At 35.9% G+C, this 19822-nt stretch overlaps 1 protein-coding gene across 4 annotated transcripts in view; it reads right to left on the minus strand.

Moving 5' to 3' along the window:
- Positions 1-19822, minus strand: part of ANKRD28 (ankyrin repeat domain 28) — a 121675-nt gene that overhangs the window by 55152 nt on the left and 46701 nt on the right. For all 4 annotated transcript variants that reach the window (XR_005255912.1, XM_038128789.1, XM_038128788.1 and 1 more), the window contains exon 2: positions 19045-19128. Coding sequence is in view for 3 of the 4 variants with exons in the window: in XM_038128789.1 (XP_037984717.1) it covers positions 19045-19128 (84 nt within the window). In the remaining variant the exon portion in view is untranslated. The remainder of the gene's footprint in view (positions 1-19044; positions 19129-19822) is intronic.

Consider the following 19822-nt stretch of genomic DNA (forward strand, 5'->3'; position numbering starts at 1 on the left):
CCAACCCAAAAACAAACAAGAAAAAAGGAAAGGAAAAATACCAGAAGAACAAAGGAAAAAGAAAAGCAATACAAATATTAAACTTGCTTCCCCAGCTGAAAGACAGTAAAGACCAGCCAGCAGTGAAAATCTGGTTTTATTCCTCCAGTGTGGAAAACAGAGCTCCTATAGGTAGCTGGCACTGAAGCCTTTTTGATAATGCTAAAAAGCCTATAAACTAGAGATTAGGGAGCACATAAGAATGAGTATGACAGTACACTGTCTGCAATTTCTTCACAGAGTTAGAGAAAATAAGATGGGCCATGAGCACATTCTTCTGTAGAGACAGCATTTACACAGGAACATGAGAAAAACTGCATTCCCCACTCAACGGGCAAAACTCATCATTATAAATATGGTGCATCACACTTGTGGTGTTGGTGACTTTGTTTTCTTTTGTGGTTTTTTTAACACCTCAGTGACAGAAGTCATACCAGTAACCAATGTGACAGAATGAATCAGAAACCTTCCAATAAAACGGTGGACAGAAGGGAGGGGGGTTTATCTAGAACTACACTTATCACCAAGCCACAAATACATTTTCCCAAAACATCCATGGTTCAAACTTCTGATGAGTTTCAGACATACTTCCCAAAAAAATCCAACATCTTTTAGCATAAACCCATCCTGAAATCACCAAGATACAAATACAACAGCAGCTTAAACACAAGCAACATTTCCACTCCATCACTCCAAGCTGTGAGTTTCCAGCCATGCAAATATTTCAATTTTGCTGCTCTTAAGCTGATAAATTGAAAACACTCAAAGCCCAGCTCCCACTTCTGCAGCAGGGAGCACTGGGAACATATCCAGGCAGGAGGTTGGACATGCCCCTGCTCTCTGCAGCACCAGGGCAGCACTGCTGGGACATCCAGGGCTTGACACTTTCTGGGTCAGCTCCAGAGATCGGAATTTCAACAATCCCAAGCTCCAGGGTATCTACCGACCACAAATATCCCACATGCTGCGGGTGATTTGACAGAAACCCCGGCCTTTCCTTCCCCTCTAGTTTCACAGCTGGCATTTTTTTGATGCTTCCAAACACTTTTAAAAAATTTTAATGTCTCTGTGCAAAAGGTTTTTTTGTTTAGTATTTAAAAACCTAGTTTTGAGAACCTGTCAAAAAAGCAGAAATGCTGTATTCAGCAATCTCTCATGATGAAGTTTTTACTTCCACTGAAGGAAAATTCTCATTTTGCTCCCTCTGAAGACTTACATTGAATTTTAATAAATGAAAGCTGAATAAAATTAAAGAGAATTCTCTATTTTAAATGCTACTAAAGTACTTCTGAACAAATCAACTATGTTTTATTAAAACAAGTAATCATTTGATGAACAATTTTATCTGCAAATACAAATTGCTGCATATAAAGAACTACTTCAAATTACACTAAGAAAGCTTTCAGCCTTAACAAGGAACTTTGGAAGCCAACATGTTGCACCACTGGTATTGCCATACTAATATAAATACTGGCCCTAATATTCTTCCTTCAATTTCATACATTTAAATGACACTAAAAGAAAAATTTCACTAGAGAAGGGATTTTGTCCATAATAGTCACTTTTACACAGAATGTAAAATCTAACACTGTTGGTACTATTTAATTCCAAGTACTGCAGTCTTGCAGCAGTATTTACAACACAGAAAAGCAAGTGTTGTGGCACTTTCATTTTCCAATTCAAAAATCTGCATGGCAAACAGGACTATTACAACTCTAAATCAGCTGTAATGGTAGTAAGGATACAGATCACACTGATTGTATTAACCAGGTTTTACATAGTTGAAAGAGAACTTTTACCTTTAAAAACTTGTTTCCTGTGGAAAAAGGAATTCATACTCCCAATAAGAAACTCTCAAGTTTAATTCCAGATATTGGTCAATACGCTCATTAAACTAAAAAACAATAAAAGTGCTCAGATCTTAAGGGATCAGTTTTCAGAATTATACTTCTGCATCACAAAAGCCCCAGCATCATATCTATATGTGCCTTTGCATTATGTGAAAAATATAAAATCCTGCCATTCCCAGTAATTCCACTTATTGAATTTCCCAAGCATTTCATTTACACAGAAGTTTGCTAAAATGGCAATATGAGAAATGCATAGGAGAAGGCCTTTTGACCCTGCCAAAACCAAATCTGGAATAGAGTGACATTGATAGTGGCATTGTGAGCTTCTTCATAAACTCTAACCTACCTAACTCTAATGGTAATGCCACCTTTGTTTCTTTTGACCTAAACCACAAGCTTTAATTGCTTCATTGCTTATTTTATGGATCAAAACTTCTACAAAGGACAAATTGATGCTAATTTAAAGATGCAGGTTTCAAACCTACCTCTTTTTAAAGTATCCTTTGAGTAAGTGTCCTTTGAGACAAAACAATTTATTCCAGGTTTGGGTTCTATCTCAGTAACTGATTTAGAGCAACCACATACAAGTGCAGTGAGTTTTAAGGAGCTAGATGCCTTAAAGGCAAATCTCTTATCCCATGCATATCCAGTAAGACTGCCATAACCAGTCTATGACTCCAAGAGTACATTAGAATATAACTTCAATTAGCCCTTCAAATAGTTCAACAACTACTGATCTGGAATCTTTGAATTAAAGCATTTTCTGAAATAGGCTGACTGCAACTTCCCCCTTCATAAAAACTCCTCTCTAGCTATCTGCTCTTCAAAACCAAATTCAGCAATAACACTTTAATATACTCTCATTATTTTATGATCATGGTTACAAAATATCTTTTAATAGGTGTTTTGTGCTGTATGACTTGTCATCTGTCTGCTTCTAGTGCCATCTGTTCCTGGTAGAAATCAACCCTAAATACACAATCACAAATCTTGAACAAGTTTCAATTCCAACATACCCTACAGTAGCTTTAACAAACATTCCTTTTAAATGAAACTGGGTTTAAATATAACTCTTAAGTGTATTTTTCAGTTAGTTTAGAGAGACAGGACTTTTCAACCAAGATGAAGTATAACTCCTGACTTCACAGAAAATGTCTAAGGAATGATTACAAAATATTTCCAATTCTTTGACAGTGTCCAGTATCACAGTGTGAAGTCCCAGTGCTACTCTTGGGAATCATTAAAACAACAAATTTTCGTTTTAAAATTTTGCTACAGTTTTTAGAATAATCATTTCCTCAGGTGGAATAACTGTCTAACTAAATTTTTTGTTCCTACATTAAAAAGAAAAAAGAACACACGTAAATATTTGCCCTTTACATTCCAACTTTAAGCTTCTTAGAAGTTTACTTTAGGTACTTGATTCCAGAAATAAGGACTAACTCTTCAGAAGTATGTTCAATCACAACTGTAAACACATAGCTAGCATTTGAAAATTAGTGAATTGAAACTAGAAGAAAAAGATTAAGTACTAGACTTTCAAATCTTGTAAATACATGAGGAATTAATACTGTATCCCTACCCTACCTTAACTGTAACTCATCTGCTATTCCTTTGAATTTTTTCTTGGTATTTTTAAGTCAATTATCAGAACTTTGCATTGCCAAAAATCAACAAATTTCTAACTAATTTTGTTTGACATAATTTTTGGAAGCAGACCTCTATTTTCTCCCCATATTTCAAAATAAAGATGCACAACCAATATAGAGAAAGAGCTAATGTAACTCTAACGGTTCTCCTGCATGCTTAAAAAATGAAGAAAGCATGACAGTAACCACAAAACCAATACATATTACATGGCTAACCACAAAGTACACTTTGAAGCCTGACAATAGATACATTTTAGTTGAAATTATTAGATTTGGCATACTGACTGTATTAATTTCTTGAACTAATTGTCATACTCCTGTTTGTATGAACACTTGTACTGCATTTGCAAGAAACATTTTTGCAAGTCTGGTATTAAACTTTCACTAGTAAGACCTTATCACAACTCCTTAAATTTCAGTACATATCCTCTTCATGCCAGCTGCTAGAAGGGCAGAGCAAAACTAGAACTCCAAAAAATCACAAAAAAAGAGGAGGAACTTTTGCCCTCTTGCTCATTAAGACAGTGACCATTGATGAGAGAGACCTTATCTTGTAGGAGAAAAGAAGTGGTTTTAGCAACAAGGATCACGTCAGCCGTGATCTACCAAAGCCCGCTGTTATTGCTAGTGAAGATCTTCAGTGCTAGTTTAGTAGTGCATGCTCTTTACTTGTTTCTAGCTGATAATAATGATAATGATAATAGTAACAACAACAATAACAAAAACTGGCACACCATGGAATAAACCACAAAATCTTTTACTCATGACTACTATTTGTGGCACTGGGAGTTTGTGGAGGCCTTAAAAAAACCGGATAGCAACTGTAGGTTACAATAAAAAATAAAAGATACGTCAGAAGAGAACTACAAAGTAGCTCGGAAAAATGTCACCAGCACCATTTCATGACAAACCAAGAATGACCAATAAGTCATTCTAAACACCTGTGTTCCTCAAGAGCACAGGCTCACAGTTTTCTAAATTGTCACAAGGAACAATAATAAAAATAAAATCCCATTATAAGATACTTTAGAGTAAATCTACACTGTCCCACAAAACAACCATGAAGCACCATACCTGTAGCATGTTAGAAGAAATGACTACTAGCTATATAATTGCAAAGGAGACACTAGCTTTCCACTCCAAAATCTGATTTTTCAAACATCAAAATCCCTCAGCAACCGCAAATGGTCAGATTTTGCTTGTGGGCATATTTCAGAAACAAGACAAAAGTTTAACTTGAGTCTGGGTGAACAGGACAAGCAAAATGGAGGAAACCCATGCAAAGTGGCATTAAAAACTAAAGCAATGAAAAACTCTGATCTATTCTAATTTCAATACTTATGGCAGCCATAACTGGCTAAGAAATTTGGCTATAAAAGCTATCAAGATATATTCACATTTCCACCATGAGAAATTAATGAATTAGAGCAACACAGCAACACAGTGAACCTTGTTCTGGAAACCTCCTTCTCCTGGACAATAGGTTATCTGCCATGGTGAAAGCCCAAGGTGAGGGGGAGGGAAAGTATCATGCCAAATTGGAGTTTTAGTCTCTAAAAACAATGACCAACTGACCAACTATATGCATTCCATAACCAAACAGCTGTCTTTTCCTTTTTCGACTATTGGAACATCCCTGGGCTATCAAGTTTCTTTCCTAACATGAAACCTGGGGAATATTTAAAGTTTTACAGGAAAAAGTCAAACATCTGAGTTTTATCTTTATCTAGAGAAAAGCAGAATGACATGATCTGTTTGCACACCATTCCACATTGCATGCACACAAATGAGAACCCCCACCAAGAAGGAGGCAGGAAAGAATTCATATTGCATGGCTTTGCTGTACAGACATACTTGGCAGTTCCAGAAGCATCCTCGTTTAGCATGATGCCTCTTGGCATTTTTAAAATGGAATTTCTGTGACCGAATTTAGGCTCAAGTTCACAGAACAGCACTAAAATCCCTGGAAAATTATTTACTTCCCATTCAGCTAATGATTTTAGTCAAATAATAAACCTGATAAAAATCTCTATCCTTACTGAACCACTGCAAACAATTCATACACAATATAAAAACTTCTAAACAAAAAGCACATTGAAGATTTGGTTCATTTCTAAAATGCCTGAACACTAAAACAATCCTAATCTTAAAATTAGGTTTGCACAGAAAAAACATCATTTTAGATATATATAAGATAGCCCATTTGTATCATTTTAGTATTTTTAAATAACACTATAAAAACATTATAACATAATAATGTTATTTTTAAATAATACCTTTTATAAAAATGGCACAAAAAATATCGAGAGCTCAAGTCACGTGAGCAAATATTGGATGCCAAAACGACTCTTGTCTAAAAGACAATCTAGTCTTTGATTTGGCAGAGCAGAACAACTTGACAGAAGAGGACAGGAGAAAATCTGCTGACTTAACTTTTATTGAATCCCAACTTTAATGTCCACAGAAACTCAGCGAAGTGAGATTTTAAATGTAAGTTGATATTACACTACCAAAAAAGATTGGTAAAAAGGAACCCAAAGTTCAGAACAATTCATGCTGTTAAGTAACACCATTCCAGGCATCTTTCATAAAATGAGTTAACTTCAAATGCTGTCTTACATGACAAAAATTAAGTACAAAATACCATTCAGGTGTAATTGTTTGAAGCCCTGTTCCTCTTGTAAGAGTGGACCCGAAAGAAAGACACACAAAAGAAAGTGAGTCACACTTAGAGCAAGGAACAGCAATTAAACTTCAAACTTCATCTAAGATTATGATTGCTGGATCTTACAGCCAGCTAATGTCTCATTCAGAACATGAGAGTAAAAAATTCTCATTTAAATATATACAGTAAAAAAACCCAACAAGTTATTTTGATGTGGTGAAGATGTTGAAAAAGTGAGATTCAGTACTTGAGCACACCTTGCTCACACATGAGAACAGGAGTGCTTGAGGTGTTCTGGTAGACATTGCATCTTTATTTGTCTCAAATAGAGGTCTGCAGCAAGAAGACTTTTTGACTTGCTGTCAAGTATTTCAAGAAGCAGATTTTGAAAGAACTAAACATCTCTGTATTTTTCCACTCCCAAGTAATTCAGCTCAAAACCATTTATCTTCAATTATTCTTTCTTGAAAGTACTGAGTCAGAGTGTTTTTTGGAAATACTTATCTTCTCATACCCTTTAACCTTGATGTTCCATGCAGATTTTGTAATATTGCTACCATAATTCTGCTGGTCAGGTTTTAGAACTTGTGTAGGGAACAAGCTACAGAAAAGCTAAACCCAGGTTTTAACATGCTTCTACATTTGTACATGCTTTGTAGACACAACAATATTTTTACACAACACATAAATGTTTCTGGCTGAATTAGAAAGGCCAGGATTTCTTGTGAGCAAACTCAGGCATTCATTTGGATATTGGATAAGGACCTGAATAACTAAGCAGGTTTTGCAAGCTGCTGCTCCCTTTCACAGAAAAGTTCCAACATCAAGAACTGGTCCTATTTATCACTAATCAAAGTTACTGAATTCTTGCCCAATACATAGAATGAATAGAGAGCTATTCTGTACCCTTTGGTAAGAGCAACTGGATCTCACAGTGCAGCTGAGGCATTTTGGATGTACACTCCTTCCTTTAACACAGGAAGAAAAAAAGCAACTTTTAGGGCCAAGACAAACTGTTAGCATGCTAGATGCGTGTGGGGGGAGAGAGCAAAAAAAATTAACTAAAATTAAAAAATACTCATCCATCAACCTCTACAGAATTCAGAACTCTGCTATAGTAAAAAAAAACAAAACAAAAACAAAAAAAAAAAAAAAAACCCAAAACCACACAAAACCCCAACAACAACAATCACCAAAAAAAAAAATAAAATAAACACAAAATCCCCCAAACCAATAATACATCATTGAAAATACTTGCCCTTGGCTTTATCCTTCCCAAATGCCAGTTATATGATTTGTAAACATTTACCTGGTAGGTATGGCAGAAGAAAACCCCAGCTTTTAAACAGAATGGAGTTGCTGGTAAGAAAAATGATAAATAATTCTCACACTATTTCTGAAAAAAAAAAAAAAGCAGCAATATGAGAAAAGAATGGATTTTCCATAATGAGAGTACAGTGCTGTGGAGCACATTATGTAACCTAGCCTGTGCTCACAGAGTGGGCTGGAACAGGGGCACTGCCTCATCTTACCGTGTCATCATCTGTAATGTTTGAGGACACAAATAAGAAAATATGCCAAGAGTGAAATCAGTACAATACAGGCTCTGTTTATGCTCCAGTGAAAGATCACACACCACACTAGGTAAGGTATGCACATCTCCACCACAGTTTAAATCCAGCACATTATGTTCGGGCCACTGACACTTTTGTTCAGAAAAGCTGGGGTTTCTGCCCTTTTCATTGCAAAGGCAAGTGCTCAAATGACAAGCACCGATGTAAAACAGATATCTGTCCCACTAGCTGCATTGTCTTGCTGACAGGAAAAGATGTGCTTTTCAGGTTGTATGTTTAATGTTAGCACCTCTTCTTGGAGCAAGCCAAAACATTTTCCTGCTGTGTGTTAAACTCCATGAAGTTAATGTCATCTAGCTGGAATATGCAAACCCCTCCTTTTAAGAGACCTTTGCACCATTCTGAACTCCGAACAGCGTACAACACAATCTATGCTAATTCAAAGGCTAATTGTTAGGCAAGAAAAATCCTGTAGAACACATCTATTCTGAAAAGCACGAGTAAAATGAGAGCAAAAAACCCTTCCACCCAACAATTGAAAATTAAAAGTCCCTACACTGACCACAAAAGAAACCCAACATAAAGCCTCTGACAGTGAGGATAAGAACTCATCTAAACCTGCTGGTTATCCTAGGATCAAAGTACCTTATGTGCACTATTTCTTAGGCTAAGTGGACACGGGAAAAGCTTAGAAGATAACTGTCATTAAAGGAAAAGCTTGCAACAACTAAGGCAAGATATTTGCACTCCTTTGAGACAGCAAGTCAGCATCATGTAATTTATTTATAAGTTACCATAATTACACATATACATATGTATATAACTAGTATTTAACACAAATTCAAACAGAAATTAAATTAATGATCAGGAAGGATGATAATAATAATGTAGGACTTCAAAAGATTGGAAAGAGAATAGAATTCCACTGGTTTTGGAAATAGAAAGGTACAGCCTGATATCATAGGCCTGAGAAAATACCCCCTCAAACTTCATAATCAAGACATTGTATCTGAAATTTTGGAGCATACTCTTCAGCAAGAACTCATTGTAAAGGACCTTCAGTTTGTCTTCTGACAGTAGACAAGAGTCCTCCTCCTTTGATATTTATGGGACAGCCCTCCCTACATCATGTAGCAAACAAATAAGAAACACTTTATTTTCACTGTTTTTGATGTCTATCCATCCTTTATTAAAGAAAATTTAAGGACCTTAAAAGATGCATCTGCCTCAAGTAGAGCTTGTGTACGAGGGCCAAACTGGACAAAGGAAATTATGCTTACTGATTGGATAGCCCACATTAAGATAGCTTCAACAACTTGCACAGTGAGAAAACTGTCTTGCTCAAAGGTATGTTGCATATGCATAAAGGGTTTTCATCCAGAAAATTATCACAAATAATCAGTAAATTCAAATCCTATCTTGCTTTTCCCAGCAATGTCCTCTTTAAGGACTGCATCTATCTTGGAAGCTAATGCACATTAAGACTATTGGACTTTTTTCTTCTCTCTGCTTTCAGTAGGGATGTTCTGTTCTGAAATACCAATTCTTTGCGTGTCAGGCACAGCCAGGAATAACTCCAGTAAGCTCTAACTATTCAAGACCTTGCCTCTAGCTTGTTTTGTAAAAGCAGCAAGAAATGCAGAACTTCAACTCTGCTTTGAAGGTTACAATCTTAAGCAGTAATCACTAAAAGTAAAAAGGCAAATTAAATATGATCTACAAAATCATTATCACTAAAAATCATACAGGAGACTCAAACACAAAACCCTTGAAACTTTAAAAACTCTTCAAACTTTTAAATTTGAAGTAGTTATTCATGGCTCTCTACACCAATGAGAATTTTTCAATGTTAAAGGAATCACAGTGACTGAAACAAAAGCTGTCTGTCAAATTCCCAATTACTGCAGAAGAAATTCAGTGTTTGGCCAATACTGTAAACCACTGCCATGCAGACATCCAGGCTTGTTTGCCCAGTTTAGCAAACAGTAAATCCACATTAGCATAGTACTGGGCAAGCTTACTAGGCCTGATGAGAAGGAGGAGATGTTTGCCTGAGTAGCACACTAATATTAACTCAAACTAAAGTCTCTAAAAAATAATTCTAATTTCCTGTTCAAGGCAGCAGCATGCCATGTAAGCACAATGTTCTTCTCAGTTCTACCCTTTGCAATGGTAACTTTTCAAGAGCTACTGCCCATAAGACTGCTGTACTGAGTACCAATTTGCTGATGTCAGATTATCCTCTAACTCTGCTCAAGGTTTGTTTGTACCACTCTAATAAGAGTAATCACTTGATACAGTTGAAAATCTCACTTGCAGAGGCTAAAGACACTGCTACTGACATGAAGCAAAGAATTTTTCCCCTCTGGACTGGCAAATTTCTCTCATTAAACATTTCAATTCTGAAGGAAAATGCCTAATTATACAGATTTGCATTTAAAACATCTTGAATCTATTTCTATGCCAGAAGAGGAACTCAACACCATTTGGACAGACTTTATATTGAGACTGAAAAACATGATTCACTCTAAAACACTACAAAGGAACTAAGATATCTGATTAATCATTACAGATGACATGCTTGAAAAACATCCTACACTAATGAACAGGAAATGCTTAACTTTAAAGCTAAGTTACAGTAAATAACTTCTGTGTGAAGAATTTAAATCATTTTTGAGTAGCTGATAGATACTGTTTACAATATACAACTGGCAGCAAGTTTCCACTACACCTGGAAGAATTTGTCTCCAAAGTTCTCCATTTCTGGACTCAGGCTCAGATCAATGGATCAAACCATTAATAATACCCAATAATATTATAATACCCAATCCCTTAGAAGTAGAATCAGCTTTTATATAGAAAGAGCTTCTCTACATTTCCTGCAGCAAAGTTTCTTCTTATCTCTTCAGACATAAAGCATGAATATTCATGTATTTAACAAGGTACTTAATTCTGTACCAAAATAACTCCTGGACATTCCCACATGGTAGTGTTGGACTCCATTTCCTCCTTTAAAAATACCTCACTAGAAATTGATCAGGCTTAGTGACAGAGTGTTTCACAAGCTTTGTCTCTTGTTAATACAAAACCACACACTTTGGCCTGTGCTATTCACAAAATGTACTTCTAAAAACCAATTCCTGGACTTTCTTACGTGCAAGATTCTTCAGCTCCACATTAAAAGCCGATGCATAGATGCAAGTTCTGAGCAGCCTGCACCCGTTTGTTCAAGATCACAAATACTCCCCTCAAAACCAGAATTCTTCACAGAATCTTCCTGGCATTTGTCAGATGTGAAGCAATTTCAATTAACTGAACACATAAAGCAAGAGTCTCATATGATTTGTCATCTCATCAGGCTGGTCACACAGGAAACAGGGGTTCCTGTTTGTGGTAAAAACACTTAGAAAGTTTTGTACAGAGAATATCTAGAAGCAGAAACCAATACAGTACACTGAGATGCACATTGGACAAAAGTCCAAACACAGGTTTAAGGAGAAAGAAATATCTTGCTCCCATTTAGAAAGCTGTATTTTGTTAGAAGTATGTGGGCAAACAAATAGAGAAGATAAAAACTACCATCAATCTCTGGGGTTATACACTATAGTTTTCTCACCCATACATTCAAAAAATATATTTACATATACTTTGCACAAAATGAAAACATACCAAATTAAAGCCGTTAACCATTTTAAATGCCTCTTTCTAATTACAAAAGCCCTCAGTTTCTTACTAGAGATCAGTTCTTGGTAAGAGATGGGTATAATTATTGTTATTTAAATGAGGAATAAGAATTCTTCTATTAGAAGTTAGCAGTAGAGGGGTCTGAAGGCACACACAGCTTGTTTTGTGTTTTATGTCCACCCTGAGTTCGCCTGTGCTTTGTGAAGTCTCACAGCCCCTTACTTGCCCAATATAAGATTTCCTGGCCTCTGCTGCAGCACCTGAAGTTGGGTTCCAGGCAGAGGCTGCTAGGCAGCAGCTGCTGCCCTGAGTTTCTCAGTAGTGTATTTTACTGCAGGAATTCTCTTTATTAGTGTTTGTTTATACAGAAATGTTTTATTTCCTCTCCAACCTCCTGTAGCTATTTCAGAGGCCTGTTCTCACTGTCATTTCATTACATGCCTACTGTTGTTAACATTCCGTAAGTGAGCGTTTAAAAAAAAAAAAAAAGCTCACATTTTATATATAACTTGCATGCATTTATATACAGGCATACACATACATGTGTTCCTTCAATATACAGTTCTTATTTGCAGGAAAACTGAGGGGGAATTACTGCTGCTCTAAGTTACAACACATCCTATCTTCTCATCATATTAAGAAGACTTTCAAACTCACAAATACCTTTAATTTTATACCCCAAATCTGCTACACCCTAAATTGAAGATAAAAGCATATTACAAAGAATGTTCAACCAAGCAGTGATCTTTCTAGTGGAGAAAGAAAGGGCTTCAAGGTTGAACAGATTTTTAAATAGATAAATAATATGGGAAATTAGCAAGCAGTTTTAAAACAATTTTTCCTCTAGATTTGATCACTATAATGTGAAGATATAAATATTAAGATACTCAGCAGCTATAAAAAAACACATTACAAAAATAGGAAACTAAATTTCTCCTTATTCTAACGATCTCAGAGGAAAAAAAGTGTTTTAAATATAGCAGAAAACATGCAAATATTTCTATGCACTTTATTAATATCTCAGGAGTTACTATTTTCACTAAATACTTTGCTATGATTAGAGACTCGAGATATTACAACATTTTTGGAGAGAAGGCCTTAAATTCAAGTTTTATTTTAAGAGGTATAAATTTTGCCCTCCTCCAAAATACTACTGCAGCTACACTTTCACAAAGTCAGTCTAGATGGTTCAAGTTACAATAACTACAGTGTCCAAGTTACAATAACTACAGTGTCTCTTTATTAAAAGCTTGCCTGCCTTTGGAAATTAGCAAAAGATCCGATAAAAAAACAGTGACTGGCACTTTTAGAGAACAAAAATGCATAACTGATTGAAACTCTTAAGCAATGGCAACAACTAAGAAACAAAAAGTGCATAAGCTGACCTATTAAAATAGGAACTAAAGAAATAAATAAATTGTGCTCTTCAGAATATTCTACTATTTTCTGGGCATCTTTTTAATTCCTCCCTTGCATTCAAATGAGCACACCAGACATTATGTCTGTCCTGCCAAGGAATACAAGTAAGATGCTGCTCCACAGTAACAAATACTTTAGTGCAAGTTTTTGTGGCCAATTTCAGTTGCCAGTGGAAAAGTCCTTCCTGTAAATCATCTGATTTGCCTGCAGGAACCTGACAAAATAGTTACCAACACTCGGTGTGAGGCATGTCTGGGACAAATAGGCTGGTTAGCAAACCCATCATCTCACCTCTTCAGAAACACAACTTGAAGAGTTAAAAACTCTTCACAACTCCTGCTTAGCTGTTGCTACATTACGCTCATTTTTAACCACTATTTACTCTCACCAGTTTAGGTACAAAAACCAGAGGGTAGCTTTGCTGTGACTGCCAGAAGCTTTCTCTAGAACCAAGAGGTGTTGCAGCTGAACTGGTCTGGAAAATTATTTCCCTGCAAACATACTCTGAGTGCACCAAATCACAAACCACTATGAACTCCTTTTCCTGATCAATAGTTTCAGCATTCCTGAAGTAGAAAGGAGGACTGTTAGGACATGCCTCTCTTCCCACTGCTTTTATCTGGCCCATACAAATCTCTGCAAAACTGCCAAAGTCTTCTCCCCTGTTCTCAAAACTATTTCCACTCCCTGCTAAAAACAGCCTCTCTTGAGTCTTGCCCTCACCAAAAGCACAGAAACATGGTGCTGCACATCAACCACCACTATTTAAAGAGCACCACATATTAACCTGCTTTGAGAACTTCTTCCAGTTGTCCCAACTCACAAATTCTTAAACTAACAGTGACTTTAAGTAACAAAGGCACTGATAACAAAAGGCATACCTCAAACACTTTATGCACATCAATTAACGCAGAAAAGTTTCTTGAAGCACAGATAAGTCAAACTAAAGTGAATTTACATTTGTAGTTTGCATGTATACTTTTTATAAAAAAACAAACGAGAAAATCCACATCAGTAATTGGTAAAATAATTGGCTACAGAAAGATTGGGAACACAAAGGTAAGAAAATAACTAATGATTATTTTTACCTTATTACCAATTACGGCTTCTCGTTCATTTGTTTTCAAGCAAGTCCATGATATTTACTCATGTAAGGTTCTTTACACTGAGAAATATTTCAATGTAATTGCTGAATTAGAGAGCAATTACAATTTCCCACAGAACAACATATATAAAAATTCTTTTACTGTATGAAATAGGTACAAGATTCATTTGCATTATCAGAACATCAAGATTTATTAGATCTTGTAGAATTCTGCAGCCAAGTTATTCAGGCTTTCCTGTTCTACACTGCACTCTCAAGAAAAACACCAGTTACTCCAGTAGTTCAAACAACAAGTATAAAGATGAAAGCCAGGTGACCATACATCCATTACCTATTTTTTCTATTTAACCTATTTCTTTTAAGGCTTTGCTGACCATAACCATTATCTCAAAGAATTTTTCTAGTTATTTAAACTGTACTGAAATTTCCATTATTCAGTCTTAAATAACTGATGTATTTGAGACCCCCAACAATCTAATTCTCCCAGTACCCAGACCTGATTCTGTATAAGGAGTCCTAGACTCATCACTAGACTGAAAAAGCCAACTTTCTTCTTCTTTCAGTATATACAGTGACCTGCAGAGTAGGATAACCTAATGTTGTGTCTTATCCTAGAACAATATCCAGCGGCATTCTCCTACTATACAGAAAACACAAAGAAGAAGCTATGCAAACCCACGTTTGGCAGGACTGGTAATGAAGCCCACACCTCTACCGGAACAGCTATTCATGGAATCACCCTTCCACCAGTCAGACAGAATTTTAGCCATCCTCTTTGTACCCAGCACTTTGGTGCTACAGGATCATACCCCTTGTGAGTCCCACCAACAAAACTTGGGATTTATGGGCAACACTTCAATGCTATCTAATATAGCCCTGGGTTAGGGAGCACAGACAAAAGATCATTTGGTTCCATGGTTTTGTTTTGTTTTTCCCTTCTTCCCAAAATAGCAGCACAGGTGAATTTTTACTTTGTGGTTACTTACAAGACAAAAAAGACATTAAATTAGGAGCCATGCTGGATCAATAATTCAGACTAGAAACATACAGAGAACCTTGATTGCTACAGGGTAACAATGGCTGTAATGGTACAGTACGAGGAATTTCACTTCCCATTATTTCATTTTATGTTGGGAAAAAACCACCAACTCACACATAAAGCAGCTTTAGAACATTTCATAGTTTAAATCTATTTTAATCTCACAAAGCACAATATAAAGTAAGATCCAGGTACTTCATTTTTAAGTGACTTGTCACATGTGTCAATATTACTATTTTACACAGCAACAGTGAGCACTTTTGAGCATTGTGAGAGAGCTGTGTGATTCTAGGAATCCTCAAAAAAAGAAGCTTGTTTGGCTTTAGCATGAGAAGAGCAAGGGGCACACTGACATCAGTTCCAGAGAGGATCAGATGTTTCTCCCCTCGGCTAAGATCAAGTGCAATGGGGTTATAAAAAATGCATATTGGGTTACCTGAAGTATCAATTTTCATGGCAAGAAATACTACCCTAATAGGTCTAGGAGGGGGAAAAATTGTTCTGATTTTGAGCAATTGCTTCAGTAGTCAGATTTGCAACCTTTAAATAATTTTTGATACTGAGCTGGTATTCCCTTGAGAGAATTACATTCTTAACTAATAGCTGAGATGAAATATTTCATTTTCATGATCTTTTAAACTAAATGTACATCATACAAGTTTTGATTACAAACAGAAATGGCAGAGTTTACAACAGTAACAGGTCTCCAAATCTTAACAAAAAATTCCAAACCAATACTAATGTATAAATGCAATGCTGAAATCATTCAGTTAGCTAAAACGAATTGCTGAAAAGTAGAATTCAAACCAGCCACACTAATTTAATCAGCAAGAGCAGGAAACGTTGAGGATCTCCATTAACTAATAGATATTAAATGTGTCCATTATCACGCAAGACTTTCCTTTCTGTCAAGTCTCAAAAGCTCAAGATGGTATACCAAGAAATAATTTTTTAAACTAACACACACAGCATAGCAAAAGCCATGCTTGTAACAGAACCTCTATGGTGCTTGGCATATGTGATGCATGTGATTTAAGCCTGATTCATGAAACAAGCAGCTACAGTTACTCAAGCTTTCTTGGGGAAAGATGAGTGAGAAGCAACCCCATCCCCTCTGTTTTTGATTTTTTTTCCATTAACTGGAGCCTCAGGAAAGTACACCTTCCAAACAATTTATTTGAACAAAGTTCCTATAAATCAATTTTGTCTACAAAGAGCTGCACACTTCCAGCTTGCAGGGAGGGTAAGCCTTTTTGAACCCCAGTTTAAGTAGCTAGGGATACACTCAATTTGTTCTTTCTTGACAAAAGATTACAAGAGCAGACGGAATACAATACATACTTTCTAAATCTAAACTGAGCCTATGACTCAAGAGGCTGGTGTGGCATGAACAGAAAACAGTCTTCTTCCTGAAAAAAATCCCATTTGCTATTTGTACATCATCTTACAGTCACACACAGCAACTCACAATCTGCAAGACTTTGTAAAAGTAAGAACGTAAATGAAGCTGGACGAAACAGAAGGAAAAATTACCCACATTTCATCATAAAAAACCTTCCTAGATGAATGTCAGTGTCACAACAAAGATGTACAACAGCCCTGTCTTCAGTTCACTTTTGGGCAAAATTAACTCACAGAATGCTGCTAGGTCTCCAGTTACAGAGTCTGGCCCATGCACAGGGAAAGGGAGGATGGAAGGAATCTCAACTATTAGAATACAAACTGCAAAATAATTAGTTACTCTTGAGAGGGGGAAATGACTCTGCAGAGGCATTGAAGGGAGTGACTCTGGAATTCAAATAACTGCACTGAAATATTTGGATAGCAAAGTGGAAAAAAATCCAGAGTATACACTGGTCTAATACAATCCACAGTGGTCAAAACAGTTTATCCCGATCCTTCTCTTTTTTAGGAATATAAATAACTACCACATTTTCTTCACTTTTTCCCTCCTTCTGTCCACACCAATTTGTAACACAAGTCAGGGAGCAACTCTGGATCTAGACTTATGTAGAGATATATTACCTCCAGCCAAGGATGTTTTCAACAAAAAAAACCAAGGAAAGGAACAAAATGCACAGAGACACACAGAAAAATGTATTAGGCAGTCTACTTCATTGTCTACCAGACAATGGGAGAATTTACATGCTCATTTAGTCCCAACAAAGAGCATTTATGGGATAAGCGTAAATTTAATATTAAATACTGTAGCAGGACTAGGATTGCCATGATAATAAACAGTGGTCATGGGTGATAAGCATCTCCCTGCGCTGAAGAAGGTGGTTGTGAAAAAATGGCATATTTGTCCTGTGTGGACTCTAACCACACCTTGGGTGTTACTAGGCTAACACCTAGTGCACACGTGTTCCGTTAAAGGGAGATGTATCCACAGAAAGGAATTTAAAAAAATAAAATTTAAGACATAAAATGTAAAAACCTCCAGATTTTGACTATTCTTCCTACAATATAAGTACCTGGCAATCTGAAGTAATTCTCTTCAAAGATAGCAAAAAATATGATCTTTCCTATTTAAGCATATCAGTTGACTTGCTATCTTCCTATTTATTTGCAAGTGTTCGACAGAACATGGGAAAGAACAAAACCCAATACCAAACCACTCTCACATACATACTGAAATACAGCAGAGGCTTTGGAAAAATATAATAAAAAAAGCAGAAAGATAGTAAACCTAACTTTGTTTACAAGCTCTATGGCTATGAATGCTAAACCTGACTTTAACACATTAATGAATACAAAGTAACAACACTAATTATCTTCCAGAAATAAAAATGGCAATGTGACCAGGGTATATAGATACAGACATGGGAAGGATACAAAACTAATGCTCTCATAACTAAAAAGAATATTAAGTCTTTTGGTATAACTCATCATACAATCTTGCTTAAGGACATACAAAACTCCTCAAACAGGATAAAAAGTCCAACCTTATCAAACAAAGCTTCAGATTTGACAAAAATTTCTTAATATAGCGTCCTACTCAAGCTCTTCAAGACAACAGGAGGGCTCCCTTACACTGGGACTTCTCACACGGGCATTTCTCAGCTGTAAATTCTGCAGAATACTTTTAAATGTCAAAAGAGACATACCAAACTAAATATTTGCTTTTGGTTTACATCTCCCCCAAAGAAAGTGTAAACAATCATTACGGTCTTAAATGGGCCCCTACATAGCAACTACATCTTAGCCTTTGGCCTTTAGCATCACTCTTGCTCTGAGGCATTTGGAGGAGAAACAGCTATATACATTCCTGTAGCATAAGCCCTAAATGGTTTTTGTCAGTTTGCTGTAATAATCAAAACAATTTCTAATCCATGTAAAGAGTTTATGCTATATTATCTTTCACAGTGTCAAACATGCATATTAGAATTTTAATAGAAATACAGAAACTGCATGCTGTTCAAATCTTAACTATCAACCAGTGGAACAAACATAGGACCATTTCAGTGTAATTTTTACGTTAGCAGTGCCTGAGTTTGCAGCACTGCAAAAATAAAAAAATCCATCTTCTCATTCTTACTAATACAATCATTAGGCTTCCCTTTTAAAAATCCACTATTAAATGTACCTACTGAAACCCCAGACTATGTTCTTATAATTGTCTCATGTATACTACATGCTATATTCAATTTAAAAACAATTAAAGTCTACACAGTATCGCAGTCAGCCAGTCTAGCTTTCTGTAAATTAGTCTGATGCAACTGTATAAACAAACTTTGCAGTTACCCAAGCACTGCAGAACTAACATTTACAAGGAATATAAAATTAGGTCTTTGCTATTCACACAAATCTGCAAAGCTATACACCTGATTCCCAGTATGAAGGGTATGTAAAGGCGTTACTTAGCCTAGAATACAAAATGCACAGCTCAAGAATTAGCAAAGTTTTCAAGAGATCAGTACAGCAGGAAGATATAACAAACAAAATTAAAATATATTCAGAATTAAAATATATTAAAGATAAGAATTAAAATATATTAAAGATAACTATATTTGATTTTACCTGAAAATTAACATCTTCTTTCTTAAATATTAGTGCTCGAACTTCATCAGGATCTCCATTAAATATAGCTTGAACCAATGGTGGCTAAAATAAAGAAAAAACACATCTTAAAATAAACCCCTATTTTAGGTTTTAGTGATACACATACAGGTTTTTTGATACATAGCAGAAACCCAAGGTAATGACAAAAAAACCCATTCCAGGCACTAAAACAAAAAAACCAGCACCAGTATTTAGAATAAAAGAAATTGCAAGTTTTAAAAACCTCAAACACATGGACATCCTCTAAGTCAATTAAACATATATGTGAAAGGAAAAAAAAAGGAGCTGAGAAGACAAGCTTATAACAGCTGAAAAGAGAAGGCCTTAGAACAAAATTAGGGTTGTCATTACATGCTGCAAATTCTATACAGTATAAGCAAACAATCCCCTTTTACATTAGCAAGTGACTCAAGTTACTGGAAGTCTTTCACCTGTTTAGACAGAGTGGGAAAGCAAAGTGCATCAGATAAGTATGGTAACAAATTCACACTCACACACATCTATTACTAAATATAGCAGGATTTCTTAGTAAGTAAGAAAAGCTGCTGAGGTATGCTAGCAAGATTTAAGTCAGTCACTTGACAGAATAAAATAATTTAAAGTAATAAAAGCACCAGTTCCCAGTGTTGATCATTTTCAGAAAGTGCTAACTTGAATCTAACAGCTATACCAAGACTATGACTTATGGTAATTTTTATTTCAGCTTAGAATTGCTCTTGTTTGATATAACTATATA

This window comes from Motacilla alba, chromosome 2, assembly GCF_015832195.1.
Source record: "Motacilla alba alba isolate MOTALB_02 chromosome 2, Motacilla_alba_V1.0_pri, whole genome shotgun sequence".
In the NCBI taxonomy this organism is placed as follows: Eukaryota; Metazoa; Chordata; class Aves; order Passeriformes; family Motacillidae; genus Motacilla; species Motacilla alba.